We start from the raw sequence: 21,206 nt of genomic DNA, 5'->3' as shown, positions 1-21,206 counted from the left end.
AATAAAAGTGTTGGTGGGGATGCAGAGAAATTGAAATTCTCAGACAGTGTTGGTGGGAATATAAAATGGTATGGCCTCCTTGGAAAATAGTCTGGCAGTTCATCCACATATTAAGAATAGAGTTTCTACATCATCCAGCAATTCAAAACCTAGGTATATACCTGAGATAAATGAAAACATAATGTCCAAAAACCTGTACACTTATCATTGTACAGCATTATACACAACAGCTAAAACATGAAAATACCCAACTGATTAACTCATAGGTAAAATGTGGTACATTTGTATAGATTATATGTCAATAAGATGAAGTATTGATACATATTATGTGGATGACTTAAAAACAGTATACTAAATTTAAAAAGCCATGCATAAGAGACCACATTTTATCATTCCATTTATAAGAAATGTTCAGAATAGGCAAATCTATAGAGACAGAGGTGGATTAGTGGTTGCCAGGGGCTGGAGGGGAGGGTGGGGGTGATGGGTATGGGGTTTCATTTTGGGATGATGAAATGTCCTAAAATTAATTGTGATGATAGTTGTGAAATACTAAAAATCTTTGAATCATACCCTTTATTTTTTTTTTTAAAGAATTTATTTATTTATTTGACAGAGAGAGAGCATGAGCAGGGGGCGGGGCAGAGGGAGAGAGAAGCAGGCTCTCCACTGAGCAGGGAGCCCACACGGGGCTCAATCCCAGGACCCTGGGATCATGACCTGAGCCGAAGGCAGACGCTTAACTGACTGAGCCACCCAGGCGCCGCAAACTGTATGCTTACATAGTTGAGTTTTATGGTATGTGAATTTCAGCTCAACAACTTTGTTACAAAAAAAAAAAAAAAAAAAGAACCACCAGTAAATATAAAAAAGCAGTGGTTACCTCTGGAGAGGAAGACAGGGAAGTAAAAGGAAACTTTGATTTTTCATTTTAAATACTTGGAATTGGGTGCCTGGGTGGCTCAGCTGGTTAAGCGTCTGCCTTTGGCTCAGGTCATAATCCCAGTGTCCTGGGATCAAGTCCCTCATAGGGCTCCCTACTCAGCGGGGAGCCTGCTTCTCCCTCTCCTTCTGCCTGCCACTCCCCCTGCTTGTGCTCTCGCTCTCTGTCAAATAAATAAATAAAATCTTTAAAAACAAATAAATAAATACTTGGAATAATTTGAAAATTGATATAAATATGCATGTATTACTTAAGGAATTTTTTTAAAGTGGAAAAAACATTTGTGAAAAAGAAAAAGAAAAAAAAAGCCACCTTGTAGTTAATAATGCTGCTGAAGGTGGCGTGTGGGTATGTGGGTGAGGCAGGGAGTGGGGCAAATAAAATAAAATAAAAAACACCCTGTGTTTCAAAATTTTGTCTTTGGTCTGGAACTCCTCTATTAATGGAAATGCTCACGTACTTTTGCTTTCTGGAACCCAGGTCCCGCTTGCTCCTCTCCAGGGTCCCAGCACCCCTCATAGCAGACCCACACCCAGCAAGGCTCTTGGAGAGAAAAGCCACAGAATCTGTCCTCTTGTTCCTTTTAAGGCAGTTGTTGGATTTTGACCCCAGGGGGCATTTAGCAATGGCTGGAGTCAGTGTGGGTGGTCACAACTGGGGGCCCTACAGGCAGGGGTCAGGGATGCTGCTAGATATCTTAGAATGCACAGGACAGTCCCACAACAGAAGATCATCTGGCCCCAGATGTCATAGTGACCAGCTGGAGAAATACTGCTCAGGGAGTTTTTAAGGAACTGGGCACGGGCAGCTTAGGTTTTCTGGGTGGAAGCAGAACTGATGGGAGTTTTCTCTTAGCCCCAGGGGAATGCAGAACAGGACCTCTTAGACAGGGGGAAGAGCAGGGGGCCAGGCCAGGGAGCCCCGGGGCCCCAGGATCATGGATGCAAAGAAGACAGAGACACAGAAGAGCCTCTTATAGTTGCTGTTGTTAAAAGGATGATGGCGGCAAACATCAAAGGCGAGTCTGACAACATGACTCCTTACCCCACTCTCCTGACCCAGGAACTTTTATTTATTTATTTATTTTTAAGATTTTATTTATTTATCTGACAGACAGAGACACAGCGAGAGAGGGAACACAAGCAGGGGGAGTGGGAGAGGGAGAAACAGGCTTCCCACGGAGCAGGGAGCCCGATGCAGGGCTTGATCCCAGGACCCTGGGATCATGACCTTAGCCGAAGGCAGTCGCTTAAAGACTGAGCCACCCAGACGCCCTAGACTGGATACTTTGTAAAAATCATCAAACCAACTCTTTCTCTTTCCCTCTCTCCCTCTCTCTCTCTCACACACACAGGGTCATTTTCTCAAAAGAGTGTACGCTTCATGAAGGCAAGGAGATCTTTTTATCTGTCATCAGCTGTATTCCTGATGCCTAGAAGAGTGTGAGTATGAGAAATACTCAAATAGAGAGGGAGAGGCAAAGGGAGAGGGAGAAGCAGACTCCCCGCTGAGCAGGGAGCCTGATGTGGGACTCGATCCCAGGACCCTGGGACCATGACCTGAGCCGAAGGCAGATGCTTAATGACTGGGCCACCCAGGCGCCCCAGGAATTTTTTTTTTTTTTTTTAAAGATTTTATTTTTATTATTTATTTGACAGAGAGACACAGCGAGAGAGGGAACACAAGCAGGGGGAGTGGGAGAGGGAGAAGCAGGCTCCCCACAGAGCAGGGAGCCCGATGTGGGACTCGATCCCAGGACCCTGGGATCATGACCCGAGCCGAAGGCAGTCGCTTAACCAACTGAGCCACCCAGGCGCCCCTTGGGAAATTTTACTTTTGATGTCAGAATCTCTAGTCCTAACCTCTCTCCTGAGCTCCAGACCCCTCCCCACCTCCCCCTACCCTAGCTGATCCCAAAGGTTCCCTGAGGTCAACAATTTCAAAGCTCAACTCAGGGTCCTTTCAACTGTCCCCTTCTCTGAAATCCCGTTTCTGACCCACACTGGTACGTATCTGGGGACCATCCTTGCTCCTGCCCTCCCTTGTCTACCAAGAATCTTGGGAATTTGGAGAATTGTTCCCTTTTTTACTTTCAGTTGCATGCAACCCCCACCCCCACCCCCGCTGTCCCACCTACACCAGAGGTGGGTGTGTGACCCTGACCTCCGCTCTGGTTAAGTGTTTGTCTTGTAAACCTGACCCATGCAGGGCCCTGCAAAGCTCTGTTCAGGGGCTCTGGAAAGACAGGGTTTTTCTTCTTCTGAGGTCCAGGATGCTAAGGACCATGCCAATCTGATGCTGCTGGGGCTAACTTCACTCTCTGAAGAAGGCCCCGAGACTGACCCTCATAAGAAAAATGAGAAGCCAAGACAGAGACAGACAGACAAAATGATACCTGGTGACATCGTCTAAGCCCAGATCCAGCCTGTCTGAGGTGGACATTTCAGTTAACAAATTATCAATAAATTACCTTTTCATTTTCATGAAATATGTTTTGTCAGAGAACTAACTTTATCAACGACCTTAGTTTAACAAGAAATAAAAAATTAAATATTCCTTTTCATCTGCATTATTGGTTTTCCTTTGGAGACTAACATTATTAACAACCTCAGTTAAGAAGGGAAGGAAGGACGGGAAGGCAGGCCGGCCAGCCAGGCTCTGGCTGGAGCCGTGGCACCTGCCAGCCCCAAAGGACCCCCCCACCCCTGCAGGGCCAAATCTGCAGTGGGTTCTGCTCCCCGCCTGCCTTGGGGAGCTCCCCTGCATCCTGCCCTCACCACACTCTACTCCATTTCCTGTTTGAGGCAAAGAGGCACTTGGTTCTGAGATCCGTGTCAGGCTGTCTCCATGGGACCTCCCACCTGCCCTTTGTCAGCGTCCTGTTTCCTCCCTGTCCTGACCTTTAGACCCTGTGGGGACCAGCCTGGAGCCACCTCACTCTCTTCCTGCCTCGTCTCTTTTTATTATGCGATTCTTCCCCAGTCTCTAACAGCATGCCAGCCCCACCGTGCAGAGTTCCTGCCCTATGGCCCGACAGTCAAGGCTCTTGGTGACTCCTTCAAGGATCAGACTCCTGTGGCAAGCACCGTTAGGTGCCTCCGACATTCTTTCTCTCATTATTCCTTAGTAATTATTCTCTGACGTGTTACTAACTGGAATAAGGAGCCCACTTCCCAGCCACTATTGCAGCTGGGTATGACCATGTGACAAAGTTGTGGACAATCAATGTCAGGCGAAGGATTATCTGGAATTTCTGGGAAGCCCCCTCTAGTGGACACGGCTGTTTGTGCCCCGCCCAGCTGCCCCTAAGACCCCTGACCAGCTGTGTGTGCCCATCCCCTGGCTGCTGCAGGGTTTACTGCTCACAGCTTACACCTGTGACTGTAAACTGCCAAGGGTCAGGCAGTTTTAGACCCTTCCCACCCCCAGCCAAAACCAGTGACTGGTGTGGGCCTATAAAAGCCCAGTTCCTTTGCCGGAAGGTGGGACAAATTCCAAGGTGTAATTTATGCTCCAGAGCTCCATAAAATAACCTCCTACTTGGCTTCTCTTTCCACCTCCTCACTTCCTTTATTCTCCCACTAGCCTCTTCTGAGAGCACTACCTTGATAAATCACTTCCACCTAAATCCTTAGCCCAAAGTCTGCTTATTAAGGAAAGTGGACTAAGACATCTCTTTGAAAGAAAAAGGACACACCCTTCCTCTCCCTTTCCTTCATCCTACTACCTGTGGTGTGGATGCGATGGCCAGAGCTCCAGCAGCCACGTTGAGCCCTGAGGACCAGAGAAACATCCTAAGGATAGCAGAGCTGAAGAGGCCTGATTCCTTGTTGATATCATACAGTCACCGTACCAGGCCTGAATTGCCTACATGCAGTGCAGTGTCTTTCCTCGCACAGAGTAAAACCTTGTGTGCTTTACCACTGTTTTGGGTCTTGCTACTTGAAGCTAAGCAAAATTCTTAACTGATGGACTCCCTTACTTACCAGCTGTGTGGAGTTAGGAAAATTTCTCTGTCTCTGAGCCTTACTTTCCCTAACTCAAAAGAGAAGTTGAGAGAATGAGCAGGTCATCATCTCTTCCCAAATAGCCATTAGACTCCATCTTCTCTGGGAAATTTGTCTTAATTAATTGAGTAAGTAGTGATGTGGTCACTTTCAGTTATCAATTCTGTGACATGAAACACAAGTATATCCCTGGGTGGTCAAAGCGGGCTTTGTACACATTTCTTTTCACAGGTGTTGGTATTAGGTCACAGGCTGTTAAATAAAAGAAACTAAGTCTAAAAATATAGCAGGCCAAGAAATAGTATAGCATGCCTCCATACCAAATACCAGGAATATGACATCTGGAGCAGAAAATATCAACAGCCAGAATGAATAAAACAGGCCTTAGTGAGGACAATGCTAAATGTAGCATAAATTCAGCTTAAAAATTTTAAGTCCCAAAGAAAGATTTCCAGATTCCGCTGGGACTGAGAGTGGCTTACAGGACCTATCCAGGGAAACTAAGAAAAGAAGAACCCCACAGCCGAGCAAACTTGGATTAAGAAAATCTACTTTGGGAGAAAAGAGAGAATAGTTATAAACCATTCAAAGCAAAAGCCAGAAAAGCAAAAATAAACAAGTGGGACTGCGTCAAACTAAAAAGCATGGGCACACGAAGGCAACGAGAAAAGGCAGCCTACTGGATGGGAGAAGATAGTTGCAAGTCACATATCTGATAAGGGGTTAATATCCAAAATATATAAAGAACTCATATCACTCAATAGCAAACAAACGAACAAATAAGCTGATTAAAAATGGGCAGAGGGGCGCCTAGGTGGTGCAGTTGGTTAAGCATCTGACTCTTGGTTTCGGCTCAGGTCATGGTCTCAGGGTCGTGAGATTGAGCCCTACCCAGGTTAGGCTCTGTGATTAGCAGGGAGTCTGCTTCTCTCCCTGTCCTCTGCCCCTCCCCTATTTGTGAGTGCGTGCGTGCGCTCTCTCTTTCTTTCTAAAATAAATAAATCTTTTTTAAAAAATGGGCAGAGGATCTGAGTAGACATTTTCCCCAACACGACGTACAGATGCAGACCAATAGGCACATGAACAGGTGCTTGACATCACTCACCATCAGGAAAATGCAAATCAAAACCACAGCAAGAGGGGTGCCTGGGTGGCTCAGTTGGTTAAGCGTCTGCCTTTGGCTCTGTTGTGATCTCGGGGTCCTGGGGTCGAGCCCCACGTTCGGCTCCCTTCTCAGTGAAGAGTCTGCTTCTCCCTCTCTCTGCTCATGCTCTGTCTCTCAAATAAATAAATAAAATCTTTTTTAAAAAGCCACAACAAGATAATCACCTCACACTTGTCAGAAGGGCTATTCTCAAAAAGACAAGAAAAAAACAGGTGTCCTTCAGGGTATGGAGAAAAGGGAACCCTCGTGCACTGTCAGTGGAAACATGAATGGGTAGAGGCACCATGGGAAACAGAACAATGGAGTTTCTCAAACAATTAAAAATCTTGCCTTTACCTTCTCTTTGGAAGCAGAAGCAGGGCTTAAGAAAATGCAGTGGGTGTAGAGTGAATAATCATCCAAAGCCTAAAGGTCCAGAGGCAGGAGTAGAAGAAATGGACTGGAAATGAAGAGGAAGATATCGGGAAAAGAGACGCACTAAAGATCACTAAGAGAAAAAGATTATGGCTTTGGTGTGCTCTCAGCAATCAGATGTGATGACACAAGGCAGGTTCCAAGGCGAAAAATATGTAATGTGAAAAAGTGTTTCCGGAGAACAAGATATAACAACAAGGGACCTGGGAGACAAGGCGGTTGGAGGGAATGGAGCTGAACCCAAGCACGTAAGAGGAAAGGGTCTTAATTTTATTTATAAACATGAAAAATAATGGCAAATGTAGTTTTTATCCCCAGGAAGTTTAGATAAGCTTTCACTCTGATCACACTTAAAGTGACAAAAAGAATACCCAATCCACTGTAATAGAAGGTATGGCATTAGAAAGGGAACAGAAAAACAAGAGAAATGCAGAACAAAAAAGAATACTGCATATGAGACCAAATACTAAATGTGCCAAATTCCCCTACAAAGAGAAAAGTCTAAAACTGGTTTAAAAAGAAAAATACAAAATGTATTAAGTGGTTTGCTTAAAAATAAAAGTTACAACTAAAGAAATGGTCTAAAAGTCAGCAAATATCTACTAACATAATGCAGGAACTTAATCATATCTATGTTTAAAAATAGATGTTAGTATATAAGGCATTAAGAGGTAAACAAAGGTATGTATTATTAATAACATAAGTTATGCAAGTGATGACATCAATAATTCTGAATTTATATGCCCCGACATACACAACCAAAATGTTATTTTGCGTGTGTTTACTAGGTTTAGAGGGTGTTTGGGGGTGATGTTCCCTCCTGCTCCAAAATTCTGTAACAAGAGAAAAGCCAGCTGAAACATATACAGATACCAGGATACAAAGAAACACTCAAAACAGAAAAGAGAATTCTGGAAAATGCACATTCTCAAATTATGTGATAATTTTAGAAATAAATCAAATCATAATTATATAGCCAACCACACAAAACCATTTAAAAAGCAATCTTTTTGAATAACATTTGAGATGAGTTAGAGCTAAACAAAGAATGGATGAGAATATTTATCTCAACCACAGAGAGGATCTGGCTTGATGAAAAACCACAGAAAAAATTGCCAGTAAAATTAATGTACTTGGCTATATAAAAATCTCTTGTACATGCCAAAAAAATGTAATAGTCAATAAAAAGACAGCAGAACAAGATAAATATTTTGGGCATATATAGATAAGTACATATAACAGAGATAAAAACTCAGGACCTCAGGATAGCTCTTTAAGATACCACCGAGAACCCTGTGGGCTCCTTGGAGCACAGTTTGAGAACCACTGCTTTGGCTCATCTGTAAGGTTAATGCCTTGTGATCTTCATCAGGTGTTTAACAAGAGGGAGACCCAAGACACACAAAACCTTGGTGTGAATAGGCCAAGAGCTCACAGGCAGTCAGTAAGTGACTTCTGGATCAAATATGTCGGTATTAGAGATCAAAGTCCTGGGCGCCGGCACATTCTAGGCACATCAGTTGTCCAGGTGATGGGAGGAAGGCTGCAAGTTTGCAAGAACTGTGAGATACTGTAACAGGAGGTGTAAGTCTCCATTTGCATGGACTCCTGGGAGGCGGGCAGAACGTCACCCAAACCTTTTACCCACAGAACCACAGATAATACAGTATCACAAACGTCCTCTGAGATTCTGCTAGCCAGACCGCTTCTGTCTTCTTATGTGACCCCAAGTCACCCAAGAACCACTGCAACTGAAAAAAGAGGTCACAGGCTCTTCAGCTGACCATTCTTCCCACAAAAAGGACCCCAAAGGAAGAAAAGGCAAAGCAGTAGTGGTTCAAAGCATAAGCTTTGAAGGGAGCCTCCAGGCTTCTTCCAGCTGGGTAACTTAAGACACCGCATGAAGGCTCTCTGGGCCCCAGGATCCTAGTCTAGCACATGGGAATATTAATAGTAATCACCCTCATGGGGCTCTTATAAGAAATAAACATATATAAAGATGTGTGCTGTGTTTAACCCATGGTAAGCACACAATACATTTCATAAATTTTATTATACACAAGAGTAAAAAAAAAAACTTATATAACTCCAAATCCAACAATTTGAGGATAATTAAATAAACTATGCAACATTAATAGGAACACATGAAATTCCTGAGAAAGTGTATAAAAAATAATGTAAAAGGAGAGAAACACGCTGAATAGTATGTACTGATAGATTATAACACCTAAGTGTAGACATGTGGATCAGAGGAGTTAAGGGAATATAAGTGCCCCACGGGGGTCCTTTAAGAAATTAGTGGGTGCATAATGAAACAGCTAATAAGCAGTTCACCCCCGGTGCTGATCAAGCATCTTTCACAAATAGGTACACAAATGAACTGTAAAAATCAAGATGTTGCTACTGACCAAGAAGGGTAAAGAGTTTGTCAGAATTTTACCTGGGAGGCTCAAACTCTTGAGTTAAGCCATCGTCAGACCTGCCTGGCCAGGCAGATGCTGTTTTACAGTTAGAATCTGAATGCCTGTGGGACACAGGCCCCATTGTCCCCAATGTCCCCTACCCCAAGTTACACTCATGTCATTCATGGCCTGACCCCCAGGTTCACTGACCCTGATAGTGTTTCCCTGTAAGGAGAGGTGATGGAGAGAAGAGATGCCAGGGGTGGATCGGAGAATGGGGCCAACAGAATCTGAGTGCTTACTTCTAAAGATGGCTCTCTGGCCAAAGGAAGATGCAGTGGGAATGCTAACTGTGCAACATTTCAGAAAAGTGATATGATATCTAGTGATTCAGACAAACTGAACTGAAGGAGGCAGAAGGCTGGAGGGTAGAGGGAGAGCTGCTTAGTTTTGGAGACACCTCCCGACAAGGTGCATTGCCCCACTGTCCTCAGTGGGCTGTGGGCTTCTGGGTCTGAACACGGTAATATCCTCCTGCACAGGCTGGGAGTGTCCCCTTGTGTAAAGCCATTAATGTGTGATGATCATAATCTTGCCCTGCTCTTCTCTACATCCTCCTATGGGACAGCATTGCTGCTTGCTGGGCCAGTCCCCAGGGCTATCCTTCACTGGGGAGAGAGCAGGTAACAGGCTGAATGAGAAAAAGCTAAAGCAAGTTAGAGAGGTGAAGTCACTTGTGATGACAGAGAACAGACAGAGATGGGGTGGGGGGAGTATGCAGAGGGGCAGACGGGCTGAGAGGATCTGAGATAAGAGGCTCCAGAACTCCTTTAAGATATAGGAGACTAGGAGAGGAGAAGAGAAAGAACATCCTTTTGTGTTATAAATGGGAGACTCTCAGATTCTTTAGAAACATGCAAGCAAAAATTAAATCTACTTTTTCGTTACTTCCTTGAATGGAACGTCACCCTTAGCACCCCAAGGGGGGCAAGAATGATTTGGGTTACATTCATGCCAAATCTCTCTCTCCTTTGTGGAGAAAGGTATGGGGGGTGGCGGGGAAAGAAAAGGATGGCATTTAGGATAAAAGAAGGGGAAAGCACCATGTTTCCTAAGAGAAAAATTTAAAGAAACAAGTTGAGATGAGTATGTATGTGGGCTAGCTGGTGTGCTGGACAGCAGAGAGTAGAGGGGTGTCCTGCAACGGAACTCTAATTTCAAGATATTGAAATTTTCCAAGAAGGAAACAAATGACTGAACAAGCCCAGTGTTCACAGGATGGACAGTGTGAGCTTCCTCATGAAATTTTAGAAGATAGATCCCAAGAGAGATGGCCCTCTCACCTGACCTGGGGGAATGCAAATGCCGACCACTCTGTGCCCTCTCTTTCCCCATGACCATGGAGCATCGCTCCTTAAATATCACCTCACAGTACACTGTCATTGTTCACATGAGACAATATGGTGAAGGGTTTTAAAAACTGCTATGATGGGGGGGATGGTGTGGAGCACTTGGAAAAATACTAAACAGAAACTAGCGTTCTTATAACATCTGGATGGAAAGTTATTTTTTAAGCATGAACAATGGAAAGACATCGCAAGGAAAAGACTGGAATACAAAACTGCACAGAAATTAAAAACGTTCCTAAATCTAATAAGTGCTGAATGGAAAACAAAAATGCATGGAAAGTATGGCCCAACCATGACAAAGGGCCAAAATCCTTAGAATCTAAAGCACACATACACAATGATTAACACGACACCCCCTTGCTCCCGATAGCAAAATGGGGGAAGGATTAGCTAGCTGATGCAGGGAAGATGAACTGTAAGTGTGTGGGTTTTTTTTTTTTTAAGATTTTATTATTTATTTGAGAGAAAGAGAGAGCACAAGAAGGGGGAGAGTCAGAGCAAGAGGGAGAAGCAGACTCCCCAATGAGCAGGGAGCCTGATGCGGGGCTCGTCGATCCCAAAACCCTGAGATCATGACCTGAGCCAAAGGCAGACTCTTTTTTTTTTTTTTAAAGATTTTATTTATTTATTCATGAGAGACAGAGAGAGAGAGAGAGGCAGAGGGAGAAGCAGGCTCCCAAGGAGCAGGGAGCCTGATGAGGGACTCGATCCCAGGACCCTGGGATCATGACCTGAGCTGAAGGCAGACGCTTAACCATCTGAGCCACCCAGGCGCCCCCGAAGGCAGACTCTTAACTGACTAAGCCACACAGGTGCCCCAAACTATAAGTGTATTTAATAAGTATTTAAAATTAATCAACTTTAGTATAAATCAAAGAAACTCTAATTATGAGATTCATTTTTACCTAATTACAACATATGCTCATGTCATAGTGGTTATACGGGAAACAATCAGATACAAAATATGATCTATTTCTGTGACTTTAAGATGTACCTTTCCCCAACATTTTAATATCTTGGAAATTGAGGTGATCTCACAATGGCTAGCATGTCAACATTTAATTGGCAGCATTCTTTTCTTTCTTAATGGTACATAAAATAACAAAGCATCTTAGATTCAATGAAATAGCACTTGAAGTACAATATAATATGATACGCCAAAACATTAACAGTGATTCTTGTCGGATGGTGGAATTATGGGTGTTTTCTACTTTCTTATACTTTCCCATATATTTCCAGTCTTCTCAAATGAGTATGTATTCTTTTATCATCAGACAGTAAACAAAACAAAACTTGGTTCTAACCTTGACTTTGCCACTTTATAGCAGAGTAAGTCCCGAGTAAGGTAACTCTGCTTTCTGTCCTCAGTTTCCTTACCTGCAAAACGGATCGATAACTTCTCTGCCTACCTCATAAGATTTGTGCACAAATGCTTTGTAAAATATAAAGTGCCTAGTCAATGTGTGATTTAAATCCTGACACATGTATGAGAACCACTAACATGTGATGATCATTAATGTACTCATGAGATGTTTTTATTCTTTCTCAATGCCTGTTCATGATGTTAGTTTATAGCTTTATACTGTAGAATGGTGACTCCCAATATTCTGTTTGAACCTGATATAATTCGATTTCATAAGCTCTTTCCTCAACTTTGTTCCCACGTAGGAAAAAACAGATTCCAAAAACAATATTCAGTTCAGCACCACACAGATTTGCACGCTGACCAGGCCAAATCATGTACTCGTCAGCCCAGCTCCTGAGCCCCACGAGCCTTCGAGCCTTGTAGAATACTGCTGCGCGCACTTGCCACACACAAGTCACACCCAGGGCCAAAAAGGGGGTGGAGCATAACTACTTCTGTTTAATTAAAATGAACACAATTGTTGCTGCAAATCTGGAAATCTACCTTCAGCGTTCCGCCATGGAGGAGGGGCTTGGCACCTCTCTGTCCGAGCCTCTCAGATCGGCACAAGCCACGGTCCCCTTCTTAGCCCAATCCCAGTGCATCCCTGCATCTGGCTGGGCTGCTCTTGGCTAAATCAACTTGTTCCTCGTGTACTTAACGACCAGCTGGAGAGGAGGTTCACCAAGACAAGAGATGAGCACATTTCCCCTCCTCTCCATTCCAGCCTGGCCACTGGTTTGTCTATGTTCTAGAGCACAGGGGGCCTTGCCCTCGTAAGCAACATCACAAAACACCTTTCATGTGCCTATGACTCACCTGGGCGTTTTGTTAAAGAACAGATTCTAACTCAGTTGGTCTGGGGTTGGCCTGAGATTCTGCATTTCTAACAAGGTCTGAGGTGATGCTGATAACACGGCTTCATCAGCCACTCTTTGAATAGCAAGGATCTCCACCGTCTTCAACCCTATACCCACTTCCATCAGACACGCCTCAGTGCGCTCCCTATACTGCCTACATCAGAGCCATCTGGGGAAGTTTCTGAAAATGCAGATTTACTGCATCAGGATCTCTGAAAGGCGGGCCCAAATCCCTACATTTTAACAAGCACCATACTCCCCTTAGGTGAATTCTTGTAGACACTGAAGCATGGGAACTGACAGCAGAGAATTTTAAACGATCTTAGTGGACCACAGCACTGGGAGCTATATGTCCGCCCCACTTCCAGAGGGGCTTTTGCTGAACTGCACCTTGCACTGAAGGATGTGATGCTATGCAAGAGCACACAGTTCTCTTTCATATTGATGGCGCAGATGCTGGGGAGGAGATTACTCATCGTCTTAAGTACTCCCATTCATAACAATCTGTAGAAAAAATTTTATTCCAGTCTAAAGAAGTTGGGTGTTTTCCAAACAGGCAGCCTGGATGAGAGGGGCCATTTAATGGTTGTCCTTGCCTCTTTATTTTGACAACTGGAAACTCAGAGCCAAATCTGGGGCTCACTTTTGGCAATTATGCAGGTCCTTTTGACATAAACCTCTGTGTATGAACAATATGTGGCTAGGGGCGCCTGGCTGGCCCAGTCAGTTAAGCACCTGACTCTTGATCTCAGCTCAGGTCTTGATCACAAGGCATGGAGCCTACTTAAAAAAATAATTGAAATTGAAAAAAAAACAACATGTGGCTTAATTGAACTATCCTATTCATGGTTTCTCATCTCCCCAGTGTCTTAAATCCATTATTATCCATTTCTAGTGCACCGTGCATATGATGTGTAGTAGGCCTCTGAGCTGTTCACCAATATCGAGTCTTATCCACTTCTGGACTCGGGGGAGCAGTGTGATTCCCCCAAGTCCTTGAAGTTGGGTGTGGCCATGTGACTTGGTTGGGCCAATGGAATGTGTGTGGATGTGACTTGGGTCACTTCCAGGTGATGGCCACTGATTGCTGGTACTCCACACTTCAGCCCTTCCCTCCCCTGCCTGGGCAGTCCTGGAAGCATGAGCTGATGAAAGCAGCCTGAACACTGGGCCAACAAAGGAGACAACTGCCCCGGGGAGTCACCACACACACCACAGTGAGCTTGGGGTGAGTACGAAGGAAGCCCCTGGGATGTGTTAAGCTACAGAGATTCGGGGGTAACCTAAAGCCCATGCCTACCTTGACCATATCATATGCAAATGACCTCAAGTCCTTTTTGGCGAGAAGCTGAGTTATGAATACACAGGCCGATACAGAAACAAACTCCTAACAAAAGCCTATTTGAGAGAAAAGATATTTATAGAAGATTATTTACAGGATATACTATCAATCTACTTCTCTGAGTACTTCAAGTTTATTCTTGTTTCAATCTGATCACCAGCCTCTTTCAGAACCAGCATCCCCGACTTGTGTTTTCATATTCTGCTCCTCTTAAATTGTGGCAAAAGAGACATAATATTTACCACTGTAACCATTCCTAAGTGTATAATTCAGTGGCATTAAATACATTCACTCTATTGTTTAATCATCACCCCTATCCACACCCAAACCTTTTTTTATTATCCCCAACAAAAGTGCCATACCCATAAAACAACCCTTCTCCTCCCCCAGCAAGCCTCTGGTAACTTCTGCTTTACCTTCCATTCCTCTAGAATTTGTCTATTCTACGTACCTCATATAAGTGGAATTATATAATATTTGTCCTACTGTGTCTGGCTTATTTCATTAAGTATAATGCTTTCAGGGTCCATCCATGTTGTAGCATACATCAAAATTCCGTTCTTTTTGTGGCTCAATAGTACTCCATTGTACATATCTACCACTTTGTGTTTATCCATCCATCTGTTGACAAATGCTTGGGCTGTTTCCACTTTTTAGCTATTATAATAACACTGCAACAAACATGGGTGCACAATATCTGAGCATCTGCTTTCAATTCTTTTGAATATGTGCCCTAGGAGTGGAATTGCTGGGTCATATGTTAGTTCTCTGTTTAGCCTTTTGAGAAACTGCCAAACTGTTTTTCATTCTGCTCTTTCTATTCTTTAAAATTTTATTTAAATTCAAGTTAGTTCACATATAGTGTATTATTAGTTTTGGGGTAGAATTTAGTTCTGCTCTGACTTTTTTTTTTTTTTAAAGATTTTATTCATTTATTTGACAGAGAGAGAGAGAGAGAGAGAGAGAAAGCAGGGGGATCGGCAGGCAGAGGGAGAAGCAGGCTCCCCCGCAGAGGGACCCGATCCCAGGACTCCAGGATCACGACCCAAGCTGAAGGCAGACACTCAAACAATTGAGCCACCCAGGCGCCCCTCTGCTCTGACTTTTAAATCAAAGATCTCAGACAACAGGTGCATGAAATCCTCAATTACATTTTCAGGAAAATGTTGTTTGTGAACCTCACCCACTATCCTATGCAATCCTTCCCATACAAAATCCCAAGGGGAAACTCTTTTGAGGATTAGGTCCTGGGATAAGGTTGATGCTCCCTACTGATAATAAGGATTCCAGTATGGGTCCTAACTCGGCCATGGGGCTTGCAACCAAATTTCAAGCTTGAATAGTCCTTGTTGATGCCCCACCTACACCTTTTGGGATCCCCTTTACCATTTCTGGGCACACTGGCCTGACTTCAGATGGCCAGTGCCTATATCTTTGTCGGAGGACTGCCCTTGGGCTGTCCATGAAAAACAAAAAAAATCCGGCCAGAAGTACAGGTTTCCCCCATTATCTTCGAGTTTGCTTTATGCCACTTTGCTTTTATGAGAGACCTACGTTAGTATTACGTGTAATTGCTAACCGAAAGAAATCTGAGGATTTTCACTTTTAGGAAATGGCACTTGCTTCATCCTTTCGTGCCACTTCAGTTTACAAAAGGTTCCACAGAAACACTCTACTTTTGGATGGCAGGAGAAATCTGTACCTGGGAATTATCCTTGTGCTTCCCCTGCTCTCCAAGCAGCTTTGAACCAGCTGCTGACAGGTGTGGGTGTATAAATACCCCAGGCCCCTTACCTAGGATAATTCTGGGTCATGAGCTTTTTGCATTGATTCAAGCTTCCACTTGGGAGTAAGTACCAGTTTTCCACTACAGTTCCTGCCGAATAGCAGACCCTATGGTGACGGACTTCCCTTTCTGTATCACTTCCTCCTTCCCTTGCCTGTATCCCTTGCACCTGCCAATCAACTCAAATTCTTGGCTCAGTGTCTGCTTCTGAGGGAACCTAAACTAAGACAAAGCTCATCTCTAGCAACTTCCTCGATCCATTTGCTTTCCATATTTCTGTTCTTCTTTTTCCTGGTTCTCAAGTTTTATTTACATGTTTTTCATTGTTTTACCATATGCCTTCTTGTTGTCTGTTACTTCAAAGTCTTTGCAGAATAAAGTATAGTGGAACTATTTTAGATGAAAAACATCATGTAATTGTTACACCTAAAATACAAGATGAAAGGCTTATTGAATATGATCCCAATTTTAAAAAATATGTATGTACTTATGTGTATGCATAGAAAAAAAAAAAAAGAATAGAAAGAAATGCACCAGAATGTTAACAATGATTAAATTGGGGGTGATGTCACTGCAGATGGCTTAACCTTTTTTCTTCTTTATACATTATTTTGCAAAGAACATGAAGCCTTAGCTCCCTTGTCTATAAAATGAGGATAATCATACCTACCTCATGGAGTTCTGTTGATGGAAATCAAGTGTAAATGTAATGCGGTAATTAGCTGCATCACATTCACATAATAATCACAGTATGTGCCTAATACGTACCCTAATAAAGGGGAGTGAGTGCCGTAATTACAACAGCAATTAATGAAACAATTTAAAAGGAAATGTTAGAATTGAGAAAGTAAAAATAAGCCTGTGCTTTGTACTTTGTAAAGAACATTCACTTCCATGAGCTCATCAGCCCTCGAGAATCCTGCAAGAGGAGCAGGCTTAGGGGGAGGGAGTGAGCAGGAGACAGAATATTTACTGAACAGCAAACACATGCCAAGGCCAAGGTGGCCGCTTTGTGGACATCTCAGGTGAGAAGGATGGGGCTCAGCATGGTTAAGAAACTTGCCCAAGCTACGGAGACAGGACCAATAGCTCCAACTCCAGACTCTCAGTCCAGGATTCCTTCCTTTCCAACAGGCCACATTATTACATGTGTGCCTCAAAAGCCCCTGTTCCTACCTGCCCGCCCATCCGAGACATTCTCCGTTCCTAAGGCACCAATGTTCACCAGTCAATACACACAAGCTGCTCTTTCCTACCTCCATGTCCACAGGGAGGACCAAGGGGTGGCTTGTGGTGGGGGAGCGGATTTAGCTCCCCAAATCTCCCACCAAGACCACCTCCAAATGGATCATCAGTCTGAATAAAAACACTACTCGCGATGCAGACACAGAGTCGAGGTCAGCTCCACAGCGACACTTCTCAATCAGGCTGTCTACCCCAAGTCCTCCCTACACAGAAATTCTGGAACGGTCTTCAGAGACAAAGGAGTTGACACAGCGGGGTATTTAGGGAATTCTGCTAAGACAGCCCAGCAGAGATTGTGGGCTGGGAGAGAGAACCGTGATGGGCATTATTCCCTCTCTGTCCCCCTCAGGGCCTCGCGTCCTAATCATCCTAGGAAATCCCAAGAGAGCTTTTCTTGCGGCCCCGGTAACTGTGGTGTCATAACGGCCGGCTGATGGGCAGGGACAGGGTATGGAATGGGGTGGGGGTGGTGAGAGCCCGTGTGTCCCTAACCATGCCAGTCCTCCCTGCCATGCCTCCTACTCACCAGCTGAAGCCCTGGGCTTCTAGACTAACCTTGGGAAATCTTTCTGGACTAATCATTCTCCTGGCAGAATGTCAACCTAAGACAGCCATGCGTGGGAGCTTCAAGCAAGTTTGCCTTGTCACCCTGCCTCACTGACAAGCTCTCCTCCCAAGCACAGGGGTCGGGGCTGAGAGCACCCGTTGCGCCCTGAGGGCCCTGTTGCAGTTCCTGGGCCCTGGCACCTGGCAGCTACTCTCTTTCTGGGTCGTCTTTCAAAACCCCCCCTCCGCTTCAGCTCTCTCCTTCCCTCAGAATTTCTACAGCCTCGTCCCCAACCCCCTTCTCACTTGATTATGCTTCAAAGAGGAACAGTCTTTAGAGGTCTAGTACAAAGACTCCCAACGTTTTCCTTCTGCTACAAATAAAGGTATAACCCACCATAACTGTGCTGTCACACCCTTGCTCAAAAACTCTCAATGGCTCCCAATTGTCTCTAGATAAGTTCTAGCTCCTTAGTTTGGTGGTAAAGGTTGCCCTTCATGCCCTGAGCCCGGAGACCTTCCTGGCCTTCCCTCTACTACTCCATCTAGACCAGGTAGCTCATGGGGCACCCTCAAATGAAATTCTCTAGAGCACAAAACACTTTAGTCCCCAAACCACACCTAACACTACCTGGCTCAACCCAAAGGTCACTCCCCTTTCTTCCTGGTAGGAAACTATTTCCATCCTCATTAGCACTTTTGCCTCCTTACTTCCAATTTGGTATTCAATCTGATTTTTCTCTCTGTAAGTCTGAAGTCATGGACAGTCTTAAAATTCGTGCCTCCCCCTCTAACCATTGCCTCCCGCATGGCGTTAGGTCAATAAATCTTCGTAGGTCCCTGTTCTGATTTGTAAGCTTTCTCCCCTAAAGTTTCAGGAACTCAAGCTCTGTCTCCTTACCTAGATTGAAAATCCTCCAGAGCACTCGAAGGCTCATTCAAATCCCCTGAGCGCCGTGTTAACGAGCCGGCCCTGACTCAGGAGGGCAGGGCGAGGCGGAGTCGGCATTTAGAACGAGCTCCCAGGGGCTGCCCGGGCAGCTGCTCCGGGGCCGCGTTTAGAAAAGCCGGGAGGCAGTACCACCTGTGGACGAGGCAACAGCTCACCTCTGTGCGGCCCGGCTGAGCGCGGAGGTGGAGGAACGCAAGGCTGAGAAGCGGCCGACCCTTCGCCCACCAGCGACGCCCACTTACCTATGGTGGACACGACTGTGCCCACGAAATAGAAGGCGCCGGTGAAGTCCCAGCGCGGCCGGGCGCTGTCCACGCGGATGCCGGCCTCGGTGGCCTCCTCGTAGTGGCGAAGGAAGTCGCGCAGCTCGTCGCGGCTCAGGTTGTGGCGGCGGCTGAAGTTGGCCAGGCGCTCCTCCCAGCGCTGCTTGGCCTGACGCTCGTGCGCCAGCTCCAGCGCCGAGAAGACCGCGGCGCCGCCCAGCAGGTAGAGCACGATGAGCGCGGCGAGCAGCAGGAAGCGCGCGTTGTCCTCGTTCAGGTAGCCCGGGCCGCAGCTGCAGCCGCAACCCCGGCCGGCCATGGCCGGGTCCCCGGGGGCAACCCCGCGCTGGAGGGCCGGGGCCACCGGCCGACTCTCGCCCAGGCCCCCCCGGGGGGTCGCCGCCCAACCCGCCCCCGGACGCCCGACGGCCGGCTCGCCCATGACCGCTGGTCGCTCCCCCAGGCCGCACGGCTCCCCAGGCCGCCGCCTCGACCGCTCCCGCGGCGCCAGCTCCCCACGTCTGCCTCGACTCCTGGTTTCAAATCCGCTTTGAAGCCGCCGTCCCCACCCGCCTTGAGTTCTCCTAAAAGCTCAAGGTCCGAGTGCCCGGGAGCAGGGTCCGCTGCTTGTTGGCACGAGGGCGCGGGCGCTGTTTCCACCCCGGTGCCCTCCCTGCTCTGCTCAGATTGGGGAGGGGGCGTGGCGCGTCCTCAGCGCAAATTGGGGCGGACTTGAATTTCCCCCGAAGCAAAGGTCTTCCGGCCTCGGACGCTGGCGGGTTAGAGGAGCCCGGCGGGCTCAGTCTCTTTGACCATCGCTTCTCCAGCCGCCGACGGCTAGGACGCGGGGTGTCGGTGTGCTGGCGCAGGTGGGGCCTCCCCAGATGGATCCGTGGTGCTGCGTGCCAGTCGCGCGGAGCCTCAGGCCTCTGGGGTTACCCACCCGGCTGCCGGGGTGTAGAGGCTGGAGCAGGTCCCGGGGGGCGCGCACCCCGAGGGACTGCGCGGAGCGGAGTCCACGGGTTCCTACTTCGCGCCCGGCCCCTGCGCTGCGCCGAGGCCGGCTGGAGGAGGAGACCAGAAAGGGCGGATGGAATGAGGGGCCTAAGGGAGTTAGGGGCATCTCCCCCAGGCAGCCTCCCTCGCCTTGCCCCGACCAGAGAGCCCTTGGCCTCTGGGTCCAGCGCGGGGGCGTCTTCCGACGCGCGCGTCCCTAGCCAGCCCCAGCTCCCGGAGAGGTGGCCGAGGACCGGGGGCTGGAGAGTTCCATCTCCTCCCTCCGGGCTTGGCCGCCTCAGTGTGCTCCAGAGATTTTGCGCTGCCAGGACACAGCGCAGAGTGCTTTCCCCCCACCCCGTGCAGAACAGCGGCCAGGCTCCCCAGCAAATGGCCAGGGGCTCCCTCCCCAAGACCTCGCCTTTCAGGGGGCGCTGGCGCAGCCTCTGAGCTCGACTCTGACCTCCCAGGGACAGCCCCTTACGCGCCGCTCTGTCAGGACTGTCCCCAGGTCCCCTCCTCGCCGCGGCCCCGCTCTGCAGAACGGCGCTGGGAGCAGATCTCCCAGGGCTCTGCCCTGCCTGGCTCGAGAGCTCCGAAGCTGCAACAGGTGGAGCCAAGAGGCTGCCAACGGCAGCGACTCCACCCGGTTCCCAGCCTGCCGGCCGCGCTGCGCCGCTCCCAGCGCTGTTCTCCGCCTGCAGATGCTGTCTCTCGGCGGGCCCACCCGGGGGCTCAGATCACGGGGAAGTGGGTGCTGTAGAGGCAGGTTGAATACTTAGCGGGCTTGAGTGGGCCCCCCCTGGGCCAGAAGAGGGCGCTCCGTTTCCTCCAGACACATGTCGCCCCCACCTGTGTACCCAGCCACACACTGCCCCTCCGGAATCACCAGCCCCTGGCATGTGGGAGTGAATACGGATAGAGGAATGGACGCGTGGGCATCTTCAAACTAAGTAGAAGTTCCCCGCCTTCCGAGAGAGTAGTCCCAGGCTCAGAGCCCACCCACCACCCACTTATACTCGCCAGGAGCAGAGCATAAAGAAACACAGAGCTCTGGATTCCAATACATCTGCCATCCCCTCAGCTCCGTTATCTACTCCTGAATGCCCCTGTTTTATCTAATTTATTGGGGGCAAGAGCTTTAGGTGGTAGTGCATATGGAGACGTGTATACAAGGAGGGTAAGTCCAGCAATTACTCCCCTCCCCCATTTTATTATGAAAAATTTCAAACAAAGTTGAAAGAATTTTATATACTCACCACCTAGATTCTACAATGAACATTATACTATACTTTGCTTTATTACATATTTATCCATTCCTCTTTCCATCCCTCAACTTATCTTATTTGGGTGCATTTCAAAGTAGGTCCCCAATACTTTTCCCTATATATCATTAACGAGAGTCCAATATTTACAGATTTTTTTTCTTTTGGGGTAAAACTTAAAGTGAAATGCACAAATCTTAAGTGTG

General features: G+C 46.8%; 1 protein-coding gene across 2 annotated transcripts in view; it reads right to left on the bottom strand.

Annotated features, from left to right (window-relative positions):
- The window catches only part of KCNK13 (potassium two pore domain channel subfamily K member 13), a 125,697-nt gene extending 106,639 nt beyond the window's left edge, over nt 1–19,058 (bottom strand). For both annotated transcript variants that reach the window (XR_004299591.1, XM_032405773.1), the window contains exon 1: nt 18,719–19,058. Coding sequence is in view for 1 of the 2 variants with exons in the window: in XM_032405773.1 (XP_032261664.1) it covers nt 18,719–19,058 (340 nt within the window). In the remaining variant the exon portion in view is untranslated. The remainder of the gene's footprint in view (nt 1–18,718) is intronic.
- Between the last annotated feature and the right edge of the window lie 2,148 nt (nt 19,059–21,206).

This window comes from Phoca vitulina, unplaced genomic scaffold (genome assembly GCF_004348235.1).
Source record: "Phoca vitulina isolate PV1807 unplaced genomic scaffold, GSC_HSeal_1.0 scaffold7, whole genome shotgun sequence".
In the NCBI taxonomy this organism is placed as follows: Eukaryota; Metazoa; Chordata; class Mammalia; order Carnivora; family Phocidae; genus Phoca; species Phoca vitulina.
The sequence above is the reverse complement of the archived record's forward strand: the minus strand, read 5'-3'. Positions and strand labels throughout refer to the sequence as shown.